The sequence below is a fragment of the Pezoporus occidentalis genome, unplaced genomic scaffold, assembly GCF_034315485.1.
Source record: "Pezoporus occidentalis ecotype Australia unplaced genomic scaffold, CSIRO_AGI_Poc_V1 ctg30, whole genome shotgun sequence".
In the NCBI taxonomy this organism is placed as follows: Eukaryota; Metazoa; Chordata; class Aves; order Psittaciformes; family Psittacidae; genus Pezoporus; species Pezoporus occidentalis.
The window spans coordinates 849306-870184 of NW_026914941.1; the positions used below are offsets into that span (position 1 = coordinate 849306).

General features: G+C 48.9%; 1 protein-coding gene across 1 annotated transcript; it reads left to right on the forward strand.

Moving 5' to 3' along the window:
* Nucleotides 1-7037: 7037 nt before the first annotated feature.
* On the forward strand, nucleotides 7038-19668 carry F9 (coagulation factor IX). Its single transcript, XM_062627413.1, has 8 exons — nucleotides 7038-7190; nucleotides 9989-10152; nucleotides 10454-10478; nucleotides 12345-12458; nucleotides 14155-14283; nucleotides 16503-16741; nucleotides 17535-17652; nucleotides 18955-19668. The coding sequence occupies exons 1-8, from the start codon at nucleotides 7124-7126 to the stop codon at nucleotides 19500-19502; spliced, it is 1404 nt and encodes a 467-aa protein (XP_062483397.1). The 5' UTR covers nucleotides 7038-7123; the 3' UTR covers nucleotides 19503-19668.
* The last annotated feature ends 1211 nt before the right edge of the window (nucleotides 19669-20879 follow it).

Here is a 20879-nt window from a genome sequence, read left to right on the forward strand (position 1 = left end):
TTTCTCAGCCTTAGAGAGCAACTTGGTGGATCTGCTTAGAGAAATCCACCATTGTTCCTGTAAGGTCAAGCCATGTTAAAGAGCCACAAAGGAGATTAAAGGGAGGAAACAAAACCAAACCCCATTTCTAGCTGTACTATACAGAAGACTAAAAGTGCCAATCATTGTTCTAAACACTGTAATCTGACTTGAAGGGCCTCTTTAGAAATGGCATTTGCTCTTTGGTTTTAATCAAATAGATTGCTTTCCTCTTTAGAATGGGACTGAGCCTTTGAACATTGCTGCAGAGCAGAGATGCTGCTAATAAATCATAGAATCATAGAATAGTTAGGGGTGGAAAGCACCTTAAGATCATCCAGTTCCAAACCCCTGCCATGGGCAGGGACACCTCACACTAAACCATGGCACCCAAGGCTCTGTCCAACCTGGCCTTGAACACTGCCAGGGATGGAGCGTTCACAACTTCCTTGGGTAAAATAAGTATTTAAAGACTCAGAGCTCCAAGTGGAAGGCAGGATTTGCTGGGTAACCTTTCACTTTCCTTAACCTGTTTGGTCACCATTAACATTGAAAATCTTCGTTTTACGGTGATTGCTTCATTCACTTCCCCAAGAAACCCGGGAGCCAGGAAGGTAGCCCATAAATAACTGCCTTGGGAATAAACTTCTGGGAATTGGACATAGCCCAGATCGGATTTTTAAGTGTGTTATAAATTACCCACAGCCGGAGCACAGGTCAAAGATATTTACAAGCACTGAGCTTCATTCACCTCCCATTAGTGTTTTAAACCTGGAGCAGACAATGCAGTGTCCCAGGGTTCAGGTGTGCTTGCCTTCAGCCCCAGGGGGTTATTTATTCCTGTGCTAACACAGCAGCCTTGTCTCCTGGCCTTGCCCTGGTGCAAATGTCCATACTAACCAGAAGCATCATCTGAATTTCCTATTATAGAGTCATAGAATAGTTAGAGATCTTGAGGAAAGGACCTTAAAATCCTCTAGTTCCACCCCCAAATGATTGCTTGTGATTAAGGATGGCTTATGATTAATCTGACTTAGTACTATGATAACTAATGCAGGAGAGCAGAATTGTATGGGAGGAGATAAGGGAGAAAGGAAAAGGGAGGGATTGCCCCTCCTGAAGAGGATACAGATCTCCTCTTTAAAAGCAGCAGAGTAGTGGCTGTGGGGGATAACAAGCACTAATTTAGGTGCCACTTTGTACCATGGCCATTTAGGTCCAACACAGGCTGGAGGGTGACCAAGCAGCTCCTGGGGAGGTTGACTCCAGTCGCTTGTGCAAGGTACAAATAGACTCATCTAAAAGCTCATAGACACCCATAAAGGCTCATAGGCTTTTATGGATTAGTGCCTGAACTCCCCTGAAGTCTCAACTCTATGCTAGCTAGTCCTGCTAGCTGCTTTGCTTACTAGCCTGGCTTTGTCCAAGGACTGGGACACCAGTACTATCACAGCTCCAGACTCCCAGCCACAGAGTTCTGCAGCAAGGCAGCTCAATGAGAGAAGGCCAAACTCACAGCCCCATTACAGTCAATGATGCTGGCATCAAGGGGCAGAGCAATTTGGCCCTAAATGCACAAGAAGATCCAAGACAAGGTCAGTACTTGAACAACTTGAGCAAGACGAACCGTGTTTCCATCCTGCGTTCCCTGCACTTAGATGGAAAGCTCAAAACCTTGAAGAGAAACTCTCAGGCCCATATTCATTTATGAGAACAGCATCCATAGCATCTTCCTGTCAAATCAGGATTCATAGCTGGCAGCTGTGATGCTTTTTAGAAGGAGCACACATCACAAACTCTTCATGTTCCCATGAGTTTAACACAGCCTTCAAGATACAAAGCTGATGTGAAGAAGCACCCATCAAAACCCTTTGGGAGATGCTTTTTGTGATTTCTGAGATAATCCTCTGCAATTTCAAATTAGGATCTAAGCCTGAGCTGTGGAACTCATGCATTTTTTCGGAGATGAGCCTAATTTAGGAGTGTGTCATATATTAGACACTGCATCTTTTCACTGGATGTATTGCCATGCATGTGGGAGATTTCATTTGATTTATGAAGTTTACAACCTGCTTCAACTCACACAGTATCTTCATTGTCATACAACCCGAACTGCACAGAGTGCTAGCTAGAGCAAGATGGAGACTTTGCCTAAGGTAGGATAGGAATGCTGCTTCTTTGAGATAACTTTGTATTAGTTTAAATGCAAAACATTCACTAAAGCTGAATTTAGCAACTTAAAATTCAATCTGATTGCAAATCTGATGAAGCACCATTGCATCCTGTACAATCACCTCAGATTCCAGCCCTCATCTGCCCCTTTGCATCCATCCTGTTATCGTCAGGGCTCTCAACATCTTCTAAACAAAGCATCAGCAGATGGAGCAATGGGTTTGATGGAGGAGAAACACCTTTCAGAGCTCTGTTTCAAAGCACTCTCCAGAACTCACATTCACACCAGCAAGCCTGGGGCAGGACAAGCCTCTATCCCACACACGTGTGCCTGGGCTATGACAGGGGTTGTGTCATCTCGTGCCAAGACACAGTGGCAAGCCAGCTCTTGAGCTTACATTTAATCTAGCTCTTGCTCTGTACAATGGTGCTCGAGCTTGGTGATTTACCTCACCCACCCAAACCTGCAAGAGCTGCTGTGTCCTCTGAGCTTTGTTTCATTGCTTTATCCAGAGGCTGAAGGAGAGATGGCAAAGTCTAAACTTGGAGCAGCTTGGGCAGCCCGGTGTATCTATCTGCGTTTGCACTTTCTGCAAAGATGATGACCAAACCAAATCCAGATTTCCTTTAAATCTGGCCTATTTTAAACCAAGAAAAAAAGACATTAAAGCTGCTCCTGTGAAACATGCTGCTCCATGAATTAGTAATTGTGTTTACCTTCTACATTGGGAATTCATTGCCTGTGTTTCTGCTTCTTGCTGCCACTCAACGCGAGGAGCTTTTATTCGGATGAGACTGTTTCAAAGCACTTTTACACCCGTGCGGAGTCAGGAACTGATTTACTTTCTGACAGTTATTTACTCCCCGTAAATATTTCACAGCCACAGGATCTCCCAGATGAAAGCAGAGTTTGCTCCGTGCTCCTGCTCAGGAGTCTAATTAAAAACTGGGTAAAATGGGAAGGATGGAGCTTAAGTGCTACCCGTGATGGATGTATCTGGAGGGAATTCAGCAAGGGGATGTTGCTCCTTGGAACAAGTATGAAAGCCTCTGTATAAGAGCAGAAGAAAAATGACCAACATGGGAACCGAAAGCCCTAAGATGGGTATAAGGGGAGTGGGGGAGAGGCTTTCAGAGTCAACACAGCTCCTGCAGGCATCAGCAGCATCTCCCTGTGCCTTCGATCCCACCAGCCCCGAGCCAAGGGGACAAGGCTTCTGCATCCCACCCGTGGCGTATCCTCACCTGGGGCAGGTCACTAACACCACTGACCTCCTCATACACCTCAGCACCTCCAGAGCCTATGGGACTTGTAACAGAACCGGTGCTTTCTCCTGTGTGTTAATCATTACAACAGAATGATAGGCACTGCAAAGGACTCCCTGGCTGTACTGCCTCTATATTTGGATAACTTCCCACAATCACTGCTCCAGAAAAAGCCAGGGACTTCCTTCTTTATTTAATTACTTTGAAAAGAAAATAAAGACCAAGCATCACTTTCCCTGGCTTCTTTTTTCCCCCTTTCTCTTTCAGAAATACCTTGTTTGCTGTTGGTTAAGGAAAGATTATTTACCACGCTGCCTAGAGGGCAAGGGCAAATTGCAATTTGCTGAAGGTTTTGAGTGAGGATTTTTCACTTAGAAGAGTGCATTTGGAGACAAGGGAGATTATGAACAATCCTTTAACAAGATCCGTGAGCCATCAGGATATTTAACATTATTGATCAGTGCAGGCAGAGCACATTTTAAAGGAATCTATCAGATTAAAATGGAAATAGCTTTCCTGTTCTGACTTCTCATAAACTTCATTTCCCCTTGCAGCAGAAAGCTTTTCCAATCCAAAAGAAAGGCAGATCCCAAACCCGAGGTGGTGGCTCTAATGGGAACACACTGCACCCCTGCCACCTCCTTCTGCCTTGGACACAAATACATCCTCAGCAACCACATGTGTGAGATGGTTCCAACAAAAATGGGATATTTCAACAAGAAAAAGCCCCAAAGCTAACAACAACAACCAGAAGAGCCATCTCCTAACAGCTCATTGCCACAGAAAGCCTTTGTAATACGAAGAAACAAGACTTGGGGATGTATTTTCCAATACATAAAGAGAACCTACAGGAAAGCTGGAGAGGAGCTTTGGACAAGGGCCTGTAGGGACAGGCCAAGGGGAATGGCTTTAACCTGCCTGAGGGGAGACTGAGATGAGCTCTTAGGCAGAAGCTCTTCCCTGTGAGGGTGCTGAGGCGCTGGCACAGGGTGCCCAGAGAAGCTGTGGCTGCCCCATCCCTGGCAGTGTTCAAGGGCAGGTTGGACACAGGGGCTTGGAGCAAGCTGCTCTAGTGGAAGGGGTCCCTGCCCGTGGCAGGGGTTGGAGCTGGAGGAGCTTTGAGGTCTCTTCCGACCCAAACCAGTCTGTGATTCTGTGACTCTATGATTTTGAATGGCCTTTGTTTGAGAACGTAGAAGACCAAGTCAGAATATATCCAGATCTGATTGATGTCACCCACCTAAATGGCTTTAATCTGCAAAGTGCCCATGGTGGGGGTCAGAATTCTGAGGATTTTGTTGTCAAAGAAACACTTTGCTTTCAATTTAGTGCTCCAGAAGTTGATAGCAATTGTGGTGAACAATAGAAATCATTTGTATTAACAGCCTTGTTTATTCTAACGATGCTGGTGTTTTCTGTAAAGATTAATTAGCAGTAATGTTGCAAATACTACTACAAGTGAAATATGCACCATAAACCCAAAATAATTTGAGTGACCTATGTTCTGAAGTAAAATATTTATAGTAATGAGATTCTAATTATCCTTTGTTATGGCAGGCCATTCTCTACACTCCTCTTTATTGATAGGAGATGTATTGTTTCAGCATCTCAGCTCAATTTATTGCCTAGCATTTGCATTTGCTCATACACAGAAAATGAGAGGTGATCATTACCACCTTCGCCTTGCATCCAATTTACATCGACAGCGCATTGCCTCATCCTAACTCATTTATCTACCACAGAAATTTGATAACAAAAGCTCCTGTCAGTGATGAATAAAGATCATTTCCAATGGAACAAGAAGGAAGAAGATGAATGATAGGCTCCAGGACCTTTTGTTTGCTCAGGGAAGGGAAAATAAAGGATTTTTTCCAAGTTGGCAACACGGTCTCACAAGGCTGTAACTCACATTCAGCATCTCCTATTTACCTGCAGCTGATGGGTCTTTTCTGCATACAAAAGTAACTTGTGCAACCATAAACGCCTCTCCCATTTGCTTCACAAAAGAGCATTTTTAATCTTTTGGACTGAATGCATAGGATTTATGGTTCAGAAGCTCAAGCAAACACTTGAACAACTACCCAAGGTCTGTTGGAGCCTCATAGCAGCTAACAGCTCTCCAGCCTGCGAGACGCAAGCACATCCAACACAGGGATCCAACGCAGGATGTACTCTCCACCTCACTGGGTGGCAGAGACCTGCTTGTGAGCACTCGTGGTGCAATGAAACCCACTATAGGGTTCTCTTGCATTGACAACAGCTTGCTTTGCTGGCTGAAACCTGCCAGCTCCCCTCTACAAGCTCTTTTGCTGTAACAAGCCATCAGATCCTGCTCACACCTTGCTGTCGCTCTTAAGTACAGTATTAGATCTAAGCCAACACCAAAAGCAACAGCACCACCAGCACAGTCAGAAATGGGGTTCTGCTTTAAAATGCCTTAAAATGCCTCCATCTAAGACCTTTTGGTAGCTAGGGCAGACCACTGCAAGCCCCAGATGTGCACGGGTGCAATGATGGATTTCAGCTCTGCCTTGGGCACAGGGAGAAGCAGAAACCGGGAAGCAGGTTTTGAGGACCAGGTCATCAGCAGCAAGCCCCCAGGGTGGAATGAATTATTTTGGCCTACTTTTGCTACGACTGCCCAAGGAAGGGAGGGGGAGAGAGGGGAAGAGATTTCTGACCTTTGCAGAAGTGAACGCTTCATTTATTTCTTTACAATATTCAGTATTTTCCCAAAAGCAATTACTTGCTTGAGATTGAGGGAAAGTCAGAAGAGGGGAAGAAACAGGGTTTAAAAGATGCAAGTAACCCAACATTAAATACAAATGGTTTCATATGAAAACCCATTCTTGCTTTTCTGTATGAAAACCTGCTTTTTTTCCTGTTTAATTTCCCCTATCTTCTCTCCTTTTCAGTCTGCTCTTTGACCAGAGTGGATGAGGAGCAGCCTATAAACCTGCCCTAAACAAAGGCTACCCTGCAGCCAGGAGCCAGCATTCTATCAGCACATCCCTATGCCAGCCCATTGTCCAAGCCACCAAGTAGCAGGTTCCTTCCTCAAACTCCATGTGTTTCCAGGATTTGCCTCAGCAAGTCTGGATAATGGACCATTAGTCTCACCTCACTTCATCCAGGTATTTAATTAGATAATCCACGTATTAGGTAACCCATGCAACGCAAGAGATCGTGATTGCTGACACAGCCCTGCTCCAAGAGCGCCTGTTGTCTCAGAGGAAACATCTATAGGGTTGTCTTCAAGGGAATTGTGCCTGCTCTTTTGGACAAAACATGGATTATGATGAAGCCTTTGAGAACACTTCTGTGGACTTTCTTGCGGCCAACAACATCACCTGGATAGGAACGGGAATTCCAGTGCTTTAAAGAGGGTCACTGAAGCTGAATTGATTTATTGAGCAGTGCTCAACCCACAAACACAGCAGCAATACCCTACAGGGCAGAAGATGCGCCCAAGGACTGCAGTTACCTTGTACATGGACATGCCCCCTCCACTAACACCCACTTCAAGCTTCAGCAATGGCACATCTGGCGACCTTCAATTAAAGGGTTACCCAGAGTCAATAAACAACCACTTGCCCTTTGGAACTATTGACTGAGCTCCATCCACCACCCGGACAACCTGTTAGCGAGTGGTTTGGGCAGTGGGAAGATGGCAAAGATCCCCCTCGTACTCCTCATCTGGCTTCTGGGAGCTTGTCTTGGTGCCGCAAGTACAGGTGGGTTCCTTTACAACCTATGGAGTGCTTCACTTTTGGGTGCAGGGGGTATTGGCACAGTTTGTCACTGGATAGTGGGACAGCTTCTGTTGTCTCATGAGACAAGAGACTGGAGGGACTGCTGTGTTTCATAGCTCCTTTCTCTAAAGCTCTGGTTCTTTTTGGGGGGATGAAATAATAGTTCTTATGTGGATCTTCCTCAGAAAGTGTCACAGGGATTAATTCATAAGAATAGGATTTTTCTTCTATTTTTTTGCAGTTTTTATGCTGGATTCAGCCATTTTAGAAGGCACATTAAAGATTAAAAAGGGGAGAGCATTGCTGGTGGAGTAACATCCACAGCTCTGCGTGTGCCATCGCTTTGTCCTGGAGTACAAACAAGGGCTCGCATCCATAAAACAGCCAGTGGATTTGCCACTGTGGGAGCTGTTTAAAGCCAAACCCAGCGTGAATTTAACAAAGGCTGTGAGATGCAGCCAAAACCGTAGACAAGGTAGAGTAGTTGATGGATGTGGGCAATCACACATAGTAATGCAGGCTGTTGCTTGATTTATCTGTAGCAGCAACGTTTCCAGCAGAGGATGGTTTACACCCAGGGTGAGTAGTTGCTTAGTGCAAGGCCTTTCTTCTTTCATTAAAACATGGCAAAGAGCAGGCTAAAAACATGGTCTTTCCCCAAAATGTTGGCTCAGCAATGAAGAGTGAGCAGAGCCTCATATGGTTACCATCACCAGGGTGAACCTGCTAGAAAACACCACCCTCAGCTGTCAGGACAGGTCTGTCCCATAGCCCAGAACCCCACCACACTGTCTCAAACACTGGTTCAGAAGTTGCTGTGTCCTGTGTGAGTATATTCCTAGTGTGAGGATGGCTTCCAGACAGGGTGAATACAATGCCTGTGACCCCATGGGCCTGCAACCTCCAGTTCAAATCCAGTTCTGCTCGTAAATCAGCATATGGGGTCAGGAAGCCCTGGAGAAAGCCTATAGAGATGTCAAGGAGGTGAAGCTGCTTTCACTAGGAGGAATTCTCTCCATTAAATGCATTAATTGCAGCTGGTGCCTGGCACATTCCCCAGGGGAGAGATGAAGGAGCAGGTCTAACACAGCTCCTCAGTTCACACAGGGGGATGTGTGGCTGCTCTGAGCCCTTTCTCCAAGCTAGAGGCTGCAACCCATGCCATGGGGTGAAGGAAACAATTCTCCTCCAGCAAGGCTCTACTCCCTCAATGTCTCCATGCTCTCAGCTAGTCTTGGGGGTCTACATTCATGTAAAGCCACAACACTTCACCTGAGAGGGGAGCAGTCACCACACAGGGGATGCAGTAATTGAAACTACCCTGGCTTCTTCGGAGATCAGAGCTTTGCCCACCACTGTCTACAGTCAAACAACCAGAGTAAGGTCAGGATCTTCATGCAGTCCAGTTTTAACCAAAACCATGCCAGCAAGAGGAAGGCAGAGCTGCAAGCTTGCTGTATGATGATTAAAAGCATTGCAAAAACTATTAGTTCAGTCTCTTACAGCAAGATCTTTAGGTGATGGAGCTGGTTACACCATCAGGACAACGTGTAAATCACAGCAACCTGCTTGGGGGTCATCAGATCTCACCAAAGCTGACCCTATGTGGGTAGAGAGAGGCTGGGACCTGCTCTGGATCAAGAGCAGAAGGTGGCCATGAGAAGGAATGAGCCCTTGCCCTTCATAGTCCATGCTCTCCTCAACCCTCAGAGGAACCAGGCTCACCCACAGGTACCTGAACTCCTTCCAGCATAGAGCCCCCAGAGAAGGCTCCGTGTCCTGTGTATGCACCAGCAGCTCCAAGACTTGCTGCTCTACCGTGCCATCTGGTGACTAAAAGGGACATGGCTGCGAGCGCTAAGGGAGGTGGAGAGCAAGGAGAGGCAAAGGAAGAAGCTGCAGCGAGTGAATGATGTCCATTTGAGAGCAGTGGGATGGGGGAAGAGAGCTCAGCAGGGATGGAGGGCTCCAAGAGGTGAGTCAGGAAGAGCCCAGAGAAGATGCTGACCTTGCTGATGGGGTGTGTGGCCCTGTCTGGAGAGCATTCATGGTATAGCACTATCATGGGACTGCACATCCTTGTGCCCTTCACCAGGCAGCCACCATGGGAATGCTGGTGGCCACCATGGACATCCCATCCAGACTAGGGGTCCCTGCTGCTGGTTTCGGCCCAGCAGCTTGGCCAGCAAGTGGAAGGTGGATGCACAGCATCCCATTGACATAACATGGCCCACGGGGTGAGGAAGGCTCATGCCACCCCTCCTGCCATCAGGAAATAGTGGTACCCAGGCACGTGAGGAGCACAGAGAGAAGCGAATGACCCTGGCTTCCAAATGGCCTTTCCAACCCAAAACAGGCAGAGACAAAGCAGGGCAATTTCTGTGTCCAAGCAAGACCTTCTTAAACAGCAGCATGAAAGAGCCTATCATTTCACCCTCTCAAACAGATTGTTCCAGCCTGTGCATCTATGATAGGAGATACACCATCTGCTTTAGGGTATATAAGCATCAAACGTCAGCACTCCCAAACACACCTTTACCATCAGCCATTTCTATAGACTGCTTTAACCCTTGGTTCTCCAGATTTGATCCTAAAGTTAAACACTAAAGAGACCTCACATAGATGTTAACACCCCTGAAACATCCCCAGCCATGGGGCAACAAAGGGGTGAACACATGGAAAGGGCCTGCTTTTGGGGAGAACAGAGCCCTGACAGCCCATCCCTGCTGCATCACACGGTGCGTGCTCCTCTCTAGCCCCTATTTCTTTTCAAATCACAGTCTTCATCGAAAACAAAGAGGCCAACTCGGTTCTGCAGAGGCAAAGGAGAGCCAATTCGAACAGACTGGAAGAGGTTATTCCCGGGAACCTCGAGAGAGAATGCATAGAGGAAAAATGCAGCTTTGAGGAAGCCCGGGAAGTGTTTGAGAACACAGAGAAAACAGTGAGTATCGCTGCTGCAGAAAGGCAATACCCTGTTCCCTTCACCCCTATGAGCCTTTCAGGTGAGGGGAAAGAGTGAACAGCAAAGGGAAAACCTGCCAGGGCCAAGTGCAGATCTACTGTGGTTTATCCCCACTTGGTATCCATCAGTTGGGCTGGGAACTGCTTTAGAGGGATGTTGGTCACCACTGGGATCATGGAGGTAGCTGGTTTCCTGCAAGTCTTTTGCTTTGGAGTCATCCTTTTATGACTTCAGTGCCCAGGAATTAGAAATCAAAGGAATCTTTTCTTTTCCCTTTCAGATGGAGTTTTGGAAAACATACATTGGTAAGAAAACATACATTGCTTTCTTCCTGCTCAAATGCATAATGTACATCTCTTGGTGCTACCTGTGCACACAGTACACGTTATCCCAGAGCTAGTCAGAGTCATGCACCCTAAATCCTGCAGGCAGCCATTTGTACACAACCCGAATACTTCACATTTTCTTTGCTCAAGCATGGTTTTTAGAACAAACCTCAGAGAATAAAACCGGTTCAACACAGAGCACTGCATCTGTTGAGCCCGGGTCACACTCTTGGGTTTCTAGCTTCAGCCCTGCTACAGACTAAAACAGGAGAGCAATAATTGAGAGCCCTTCAGCAAACGCTGTTCTCAAGCAGAGCTCTCCAGATAAGGCACAGCCTCATGCAAGCACAGTGTGAATCCCTAGAAATGCCATATTCAATTGCAGCCTTAACAGGACCATAGCAAGCAACTGTTTGCAGTTCATAGCAGCTTCTCCATCATTTTCCTTCCACCATCTACGTTTTCCTTTCAGCCTCCATCCCCCATGGCTCCTCAGTCCCTTACCAAAACGATTTCAATGCCCACTAAAACATCTGAAACTAATTCTAAGGATATTTCAATAAATGAACTGCTCTGTAGGCTGGCAAAGGGCCCAGAACATCTCACTAAAAAGCCTTAAATAATTCAGATTATTCAGTCCAGACTATACCATAAAAAAGTTACATTTGCATTGTAGGATTGTCCTCTGAAAAACCAACTCAAATGAAGCCCAGCACTGCATTCCCCTGCTCGCTGTACCCAATTAGCTCTTCAGAAGTAATGAATGCCATGTATAGCACTATCATCCGGGTTCACTGTTCAGCTTACAAGCTGCTCTTCCCAACAGCAGCCTGCAGGAGCTCACCCCTTGCACAGCACCGATGGTACCAAGCACTGATTGCCTCCACCAGGCAGCAACAGCAGCCACGATTCACATTGTATGTGCAGCCTCCATCACCATGCCTTAGACAAGCTTGGAGCACCCTGCTCTAGCGGAAGGTGTCAGGGAGTTGGAACTGGAAGAGCTTTAAGGTCCCTTCCAAACCAGTCTGTGATTCCATGATTTTGTCCCTGTTTGTAACCTGCCTTCTGCATTCCAGCCCATCCCTGGAAGCACCATTAACAGCCACACTTACTGGTGGGACACAAACGCATCAAGACATTCCCCTTCCTCCTTGTCCTTGCATGACCATTTCAAAGCACGCTTCCCTGATACTCAACATCACTGACTTCCTCTTCTGAAGTGTTAGATCACCAGGTTTGCAGTACTGGGTATTTTTGTTAAAGCCTCAGCTTCTCAGCTGTAGGCAACTGTGAAAAGGAAAGCCCTGACATGCAGAGAGACATCTAAAACAGTTGATAGCGGTGCAATGCTTAGAAAGAAAGAGCAGTAACTGAGAGTCTCAATCCTAATACAGAGAGAGGGCTCCAAACCCAAGTGGCCATGTCCAAACCTTCACAGAACAAGGACAGGAGTGTTAAAAGCTCAGATTAGGAAATCCTAACCACTCTGGAGGAAGCAAACCTTCTAACTTCTCCTAACTTAGCCAGGACATGAGGCCCTGTTGAGATGCTGCATGAGGGAGACTGAAGAGTGCTGCTGAGACAAGCAGAATTCACCCGCATGGGACAGGCTACATAATAAGGACCCTGGTTAAAGCACTGATGATGATGTTACCCCAGTGCTGATGCTGTCTGTTGTGCATTTTGGTGTGAGATCTGACTTACTTTCCATTACCAAGAAGGAAGGTGTGCAGTCCCTACTTGTCTTTAACAGAGGGCTTGCACAGAGCAATGCTCAGCACTTGGTCAGCATCAGCCATGGTGGATGCTCATGTGTGTTAATTCTCTTTTCTTCTCCCCAAGATGGAGATCAGTGTGACCCCAACCCATGCAAAAATGGAGCTGTTTGCAAGGATGCAGTAAGTTCTTACGTGTGCTGGTGCCCACCTGGGTATGAAGGCAGAAACTGTGAGATAGGTACGTACCAGGGGCTCATCCTGTGGTTGCTCTGCCCTATTTGAAATCCCATTGGATCAGAGTGGACATAGAGTTTCATCCTACTAGAGGGCTGTTTCAGACACATTCACCTTGTTGTAGGGCACTGCATGAAGGTGCCATTTCAGCCTGTTGGCAATGGAATTAGGGGTGAAGACGGCTGGGGATCCAGGAGCAGAAGTGCCTGTCCTCTCCTGCCCCTGGTGAAGCCTCCACTGAGCACTGAGACGCCTGCTCTCACACAGGGGTCAACAGAGACTCAGGCTCAAGGTCTTTTGTTCAGCACACCGTGGGCTGCCAGCACAAATGTTGACCCAGAGACCTTCCTTTATCTCCCCAGCACAAGCCCTTCTGAGGCTGCTCGTCAATCAGGGACGACATGCTCACCCACTGGAAGCAACAGCTTTCCACTGACCCCAGTGGGGCCCCCATCCTCTCCCTCCTTCTCCCCATCCCTCCCGCCAGGCTGGGCAGCAGGGCAGGATTACTGCAACCTCCTCTCAATAGCACTCAGCTAAATTCCTAATTATAATTATCACCAGCAACCTTGATTCTGAAGGCAAACAAAAGGCAAATATTTTTCCCCGATGGGTTGAGGAGTTTATGAAACCCAAAGAGCTGATAATTTAAGCAAGAGGGATATTCAGCTCTTATATTTATAATATAATCAGGGCTGTGCGACTCGCATAATGTGCTAGACTCGCTGCACTAATAAAAGATTCTCTTTCTAGTTGTGCTGCTGCTCTGGCAAGAGAGGAGAGTACGTTGAAAAGAGCATTTCAAAGCCGCATCGAATTTAAATAGTCTTATTGCAGATTTCTGGTGGAAGTGAGACAGGGACAGAAATAGAGCTAGAAGTGAGGCGTGAAGAGGAGCTCTGTAAAAATAGTAAATGATGGCATGAAAACAGCTACAGGAAGGGAGGTGTCCTTGAGGAAGTAGGAGTGGAGTTAATCTGCTGTGAAGTGACTAGAAAACTCACTGAGAATTAAAAGGGAGTCTGTGGTCTAGTGGTTTCCCACCTGCAAGAGATGGGGTTCCCACCACAGAGTGCAAGTGGGGTGGGAGAAGACACAGGCGAGCATTGGGAATCTCACTGCGCCTTGGGTTGGGACCCGTTTCATCAAGCATCCTGCTGAAATGGGTCTTCCACGTCAAGCTGTGGTGATTGATGGGTATGTCAGGAAGAACATATGGCTTTGCCTGAGGTTTTAAATACAGAGCCCAGCGACAATCCCAGGACAAAGCCCTTCTTGGGGTCAGAGTTTGCTCCCATTCGGCACACGATGTTCCCCGCTAGCATCCTGCATTGCCTAAGCACGGGGGGGGAGGAAAATCAGCACCACGGTGGGGAAATCACGTGGCTCCTGACCAAATATTTGCAGGAGGCCTTTGTGGTCAGGCTGCCAAACCTCAGACAGCAGCAGGAGGCTGTGCCAGGGCTCAGAGGGACCAATCTCAGGGCCATTCCTCAACCCCCCATCTCAAAGAGGTGCCCATCATGAGCAAGGATGTGATTTAGATGGAGGACACTCTCCTTGCAAACGAGCACCTGTTTTCCATAGCCTGGGACATCCAGGGTGGGTTATAGGGTGAATCCAAAGGCCCAAGTCCCAGTAAATCTCTGAGCAGTTGTATTTCAAGAGAGCTTTCTCGGTTTTGTTTCTATTTCTTTCAGACTTCACTTGTGCTATTAAAAACGGAGGCTGCAAGCACTTCTGCAGGCACGACCCGCCACAGAAGGTTGTGTGTTCCTGTGCTGCTGGCTACAGACTTCATGAAGATGGGAAGTCCTGTGAACCTACAGGTTAATTTTTAAGTGCTTTTAAGAGGTTCGGGTGAAAGTTTCCACAATCTTGTCCTGGATTTAGATACATGAATCTCATAGAGATGCAATAACCTATCAGAAACCAGCCTTGTTTTCCTGCTTAGCCAATGTAAAGAGAATGACCCTGCACTTTCCCAAAGGCAGATGCAGGTTCAGGCTTGAAGGATGCAATTTAAACACCCTTTTTTTAGCCTACGGGGGTGGAGAAGGAGGGCAGTTGTCCAGGAATTTGTTCACAAAGCAAAGGCTGCTTTCAGATGTCTGCTCACACCAGACCTCTCTCACTTGCATCTTATCTTTCTAGATACGGATCAGTAGTTTTCTGGAGGCAGAAATGTGTTGTTCAGCTACACCAGCCTATATACTGGTGTCCGTCCATCCATCCATCCATCCATCCATCCATCCATCCATCCATCCATCCATCCATCCATCCATCCATCCCTCCATCCATCCATCCGTCCACCCGTCCCTCACTCCCATGTTCTTCCAACAGGAGCTACTATTCGGTTATTGATCTTACACTGAGGATGCTGTAGGCTTTTTCAGAACAAAAGACAATCTTTCTTACTGTCAATCCTCGTGGAAGTTCATTTCATGGCTGATCATCATGCAGTGTCTTATAAGTGGGTGGAAAAAAGGGAAGCTTTAAGGTGGTGCTGTCCTTCTAACAGCGCATACCTTCACACAAAGACCCTCAACAACAATTAGACTGTGATTTAGGTGTGGTATTGAGTGAGGTGGAGGGGAAATGCGTTGCTTGAGGTTGCAGTTTCATAAAGGGCTAAAGAATAGCTGATTCTTGTTATATTCCCCAACTTCACCCTGCTCGTAGGCTGTTACATCCCTTAAATACACCAACATGTGCAATCCCAACCCACCCCAACACAGCAAGTTAATTGGGCATGAAGCACACCTTGCAGAGGAAAAAGGAGATGGAGCAGAGAAATATTGTGTCATCTAAGGTCAATCTAACTCTTGATGCTGTTTGATTTCTAACACCCGAGCGTAACACGGTTGCACACCTAAGCAAGCACATGGCACCCACACAGGTGAGTTAGTTCCTGAAGGTCTGCTAGCTACAGGAACACTCTGAGCTCCTAAAGCACTGACTTTCAGCAGTCAGTGTAGGAAGTATCTTAGGCTGGGAGGCCTTCTGCTGATGGACATCCTTAGAGCTCAGGCCTGTGTTGCCCAACACACTGTATCACTTCCACTGGACCAGAAAGTTTCACTGTTAGCAATAAGATCATCTTTCAGGTTGGGTAATTGCCCTTCCTGCAAAAGCTTAGCTTTGGTTGGCTCTGAAACCTTCATTTCCCAGCCTAAACCACACAGGTAACACTTTCCATCACTCAACACTGACTGAAGCCCTACTCCTAAAGCGACCTGTTCAAAAGAAGCCTGAAATCTCAGCAGGCCACACTTACATCTGATTTTACACTAATGTTTGTTTGCACAGTGCTGTCGAAAGCTTTGCAGATGAAAGACAATGCCTGATGCTATTTACTATTTTGACTGCCACTATCAGCAGGAACTCGGCACACGCTGCGTAGGAGAGAAATGGGAAGAGCTCGTCTGAAATGAAGCTGTAAATGAGATCTTAATTAACAGAGGAAAGCTACAACTCTATAAAGAGTTTATTAATGTTTTCCTCACCTTGGTGCCAAGTGGGATTATCTGTACAATTGGCAGATAAGAGTATTTCCTGCCCTCTCCCAGCTGCACTTCTATTGTACTGGAGCTACTGGCTATAGAAATGTCAGCCAAACTCCCAGCTGCCTAGCCCAGCAAGAATCCCTGGTACGCACCTCAGCATCCCATGGGATAAGGGCGCAGCTGCACTGTCCCATCAGACATGAGCTCTCGCAAGCTTTCTTCTTTCTCCGAGCTGTTCAGATGTCATTTCTACAGGCCAGAAACAATGCAGGATTTGCTATTCTATGCAGGGAGGTTGGAACTAGAGGATCTTGAGGTCCTTTCCCATCCTAACTGTTCTATGACTCTATGATTCTTACATATAACCTGCACTGCAGCTCAAAGGCACAGGCATCTGTTAGCAGGGAGAGCATGCAGTCAGGCCACAGCCTAAAAGCGGGTGCTGGGACGAGGCAGCATTTACCTCCTCACCCACTCCTCTGATGGCTGTAATCCTCAGTGTGACACACAGCCACTCCTAACTACGCCCATTTCTCTCCCAGTGCCATATCCCTGTGGGAAGATCACGGCTCCTGAAGCAAAGAGCAAGCTCACCCGTGCCATAAACACCTTTGAGCACTGGAACGTCACCACCGATGAGCACGATGACGCTCCCGATGAGGGGCTCGACAACATCACAGAGACCAGCACGGCTGCCACCACGAAAATCACACCCATAGTCAAAACAGGCACCCGGGTTGTTGGTGGGTCTGACAGCATGAGAGGAGAGGTGCCCTGGCAGGTACTGCCTGTTTCTGCAGCTCCCCTGCAGCCCCAGCAATCACTGCCTATTCATTCCCTCCTGAATGCAGGCTTATCTCACTTCCACATACCCAAAACCTACCTCTGAGGTTAGTGTATCAATGGATCTCAAGGCTAACAGGAACACAGCTTCTTTCTGTATACAGCTTTATGCCACAGCGACAAAGCTTACCTGGCTGAGGGTCTGCCTGGCAAAAAAAGCTGGAAGTCAGAGCCACAGCAGCTTTATCTGGCTGGGCACAAAGGATGCAGTTTTGAGCTATAGCAACAGATTGCCCAGCAGTCCGTGAATTCACTCAGATTAAGCTGAAGGCTGAGTGAGGGGAGCTTTGCAAGGAACAACGCAGCTCCATCAGTCTCAACAGATTCATGACCATTTATATCAGCAAAATATCTGACACCTGCCAAGCCCTGCTGCTCCTTCTTTATCCAGCCTGGGACATCCTAGTCCTCTCTCCCTCACCAAAGTGCCATTACAGCAAGGGGAGGGTTGCAAAGAAACCTCCAACCCACCACTTTGCAAAGGCCTTTTAATTGCTGTCAAAAGGAAAGTTAGCTCCTAGCTTGGATCTTTCCCAAAGCATCGGCCACCCTCTGGGACAGCACAGGGCATGAAGGCGCAGGGACACTCCAACAAGCAGCATCTCTGTCAGCACTAGGTCTGTACAAGCTAACCACAGCCTATCCTACAGCCAGCCAAAATCTCTGCTCCCCACTCTCCTTCCCCATTGACTTACACAAACCCTGGGTGTGATTTCCCCCTGTTCCCACAGGTCCACCTGGAGGACAGTGAAGGTGTGGGCTTCTGTGGTGGATCCATCATCAACGAGAAATGGGTGGTGACAGCGGCACATTGCCTGCAGCCAGGGGACAACGTCACTGCTGTGGCAGGTGAGCACCCAGCACAGGCAAGGGATGGGGCACTTGCACTGGCACAAGACACTGCACAGAACCCTTGTGGAAGGCCAGGGATTTCAGTTAAGACACTGCTCTATGAGCAGGGGTTGGAAGAAGCACTCCCCTCCTCTGTCCTTTATCTCTCCATTCCCATCCCTGAAGCACATTCTCAGGTCCCCAGCAATAGTAAGCAGACATAGCATAGGAAAAGCCTTCTGAAAGTCTCCCCCCACATCAGCCTCACATCCCTGCTGCAGAAGCACAGCCTGGGAGGCAGCTGATATCCACAGTGTGCTGCAAACCCTGCTCCCAGAGCACCCACCATCAGCAGCAGCAGCCACCACCCCGCATCACCCCAGCACTGAGAGCAGCCTCACCTCTCCTGATGGGCTCCGTGCCGCTCCTCGCAGGCAGACGCAGCAGGCACAGGACACTGCGGGGGCCAGGAGTGCTGCGGATGCTGTTCAGAGGCCGTGGTCTGCTCTGGAGCTGACAGCAAAGCAGCAGGGCTGAAACGCACCCTGAGCCTCGTGGGCTGCGAGGAAAGGAGTGGGGAAAGTCCTCCTGCTCCGCATCCTTCAGCGGGACACAGCCGGGAGAGGGGATCCGGCTCCAGGCAGACCCACACGCTGCCCGCTCGCCAACCCAAGGCCACAGGGCACTGTCCCTTCCCTCTGCCTGCCACACGAGCAGGAGGGGAGGTACCAGGCTGCCGGCAGCTCCATCGCAGGAGCCCGAAGCTGCACCCTGCAATCGCAGGCAGCTGAGCCTCGTGCAGGGACCCAGGGGCACCTGTGAGCATCAGGGGGCTCTTTGTAGCCTCCTGCACCCATTCTGCCCTGTGGTGGTGTGGGTTTGGAACAGGGAAGGTCAGGTTTATTTTCAATGAGAAATGGTTTATTTCAAGCAAAGGGGTTTAATTAATTCTAGAGGTTTCCCCCCTTTGACGCAAGGGCAACGTCCCCTTACAAGGGTGCTAAACCCCTAAAACACCCACATTGCTGCTAGCCTTGGCCAAAGCACCTGGGCCTTTGGCACTTGATGGGCTGGTGTGTGCCTGGTGGCACAGCTGGGGGGCTCAGGTCCTGATGGCTGCAGGGACCCAGGAGGTGAAGCTGCGGGAGAACCTCCAGTGCCCCTTGACAAGGAGCAAGCAGCTTGGCCTCAGCAGAGCCCGAGGGCTGGGGCGGGCAGAGCTCACCCCTTTACAACCACCCATTGGGATGGCATCCTCAGGCCGCGGTCGCTGGCCCGGCCACGGAGGGCTCCATCCCAAGCCACCGCTGGCCTCTGCAGGTGAATACAACACCAAGGAGGACGACCACACGGAGCAGCGGCGCCAAGTGGTGAAGATCCTCCCGCACCCCACGTACGACGCCAGGATCAACAAGCACCACAACGACATCGCCCTCCTGGAGCTGGACCGGCCGCTCGTCTTCACCAGCTACGTGACGCCCATCTGCACGGGCAGCCGGGAGTTCACCAACGCGCTGCTGAAGCACGGCATGGGCACGGTGAGCGGCTGGGGCAGCACCCTCTTCCGCGGCCGCCCCGCCACCGTGCTCCAGGTCCTCAAGGTGCCCTTCGTGGACCGGCTCACCTGCCTCAAGAGCACGGCCACCACCATCCTGCAGAACATGTTCTGCGCCGGCTTCCCGGCCGGGGGCAGCGATACGTGCGGGGGGGACAGCGGAGGGCCCTACACCACCGAGATCGAGGGCACCTGGTTCCTCACGGGCATCACGAGCTGGGGCGAGGAGTGCGCCAAGCCGGGGAAGTACGGCATCTACACCAGGGTCTCCAAGTACCTGAAGTGGATAAAGGAAACCACGAGGCTTACCTAACCCGGTGCTGGGGATGGACTGGTTACGTGGAGAGAGACGTGTGCGTCAGAAATCACTGCGTTACAATAAACCCCTCTGAGTGAACTGATTTCTGCTCTTGGAAGGTGGAAGTTGAGAGGACGCGGTGGAGACGGGGTAATGAGGAAATAAAAAGGCCTTTTAATTACCCGTGGCTGCACTGCTGAGTGGTGCAAACCCCCAAACCCCAAGTGCAGAGGCTGGTGGGGATGAGCTGGGGCACAGCTCACACATGCCCTGCGCCACTGTGCCACCAGCATTGCCCATGGCTGCTATACCATAGGCAAATAGAACCCATCTCTGTAGCAGGAGGAGATGAACACACAAAGCATTGTACCTGCAGCGCTCTTGGCCAGATGTTTTCACATGAACAAAGCCCAGATGGATCACAGGCAGTAAGAAATGCTCCTCCTGCTTTAGGATGGCATAAAACTGGCTGTATAAATGACCTAAAACCTGGATAAAACTCATCTAAAGGTAGTGGCCTGCTTTATGCTAATGGTTTCTGCTAAGCCTTGTCAGCATTATGAAGAGAACTGCTTAGTGCTCATTACCTGTCTTGGTCTCCAGATTAATCATGTTAAGAGGCTGCAGCCATAGATGCTGCTTGCATTGATGGAGACGGTGCATTGCCCTCCCCATGGAGCTTGTGGGATGTCCCCTGAGTGCAGACAGTGCGGGACACCCCAGCCTGAACAGAAACCTTGCTGGGAGGTGCCTGCCCTGTGCCTGGGGTGGGCAATGGCACTGACACACATGGAGAGGAATGTGGCATCCCATGGAAAGGCTATGATGGGCAGAGGTCCTCTGTCAGGCTGATTCAAGTGGGCTTAGTTCAAGGGGAGGGAGTGATGCCAGAGGAATGGAGGTTACCTCTGATCAGTGCTGGTTCATCTCGTACCTCCTTCCATGGAAAACTCTGCAGGGGTGCACAGGGAAGAGCACTGCCTTGTGGAACCGCATCATGGTGCCCCAGCATGGATGTGCAGCTCTGCACAGGCTTCACCTCATTGCAGCCACCATGCACAGGACCAGGCCATGTCTCCAGAGGCAGAACCCCATTGACAGGGGTCGCCTCCCTCCCACTGGGTGAGATGTGTCCCCCACAACCCCTCCAACAAGGCTGCTGCTACCCCTATAACCCCAGTATACCCCACCATGAGTATGGCCCCATGGTCCCCAGCCTGGACCAGTGCTGGGATGCAGGATTGTGATGGAGAACCCCTGAGCCAGGGCAGGATATCAATAGCTGCTATTTCAGATGCTGGTATGAACACTAAGGTGCCTCTCCCAATTTCATTGCCACTACATCCAGCAGGAAGCTAATCGGATCATCCCCCACTGCTTATTTCAAAACCA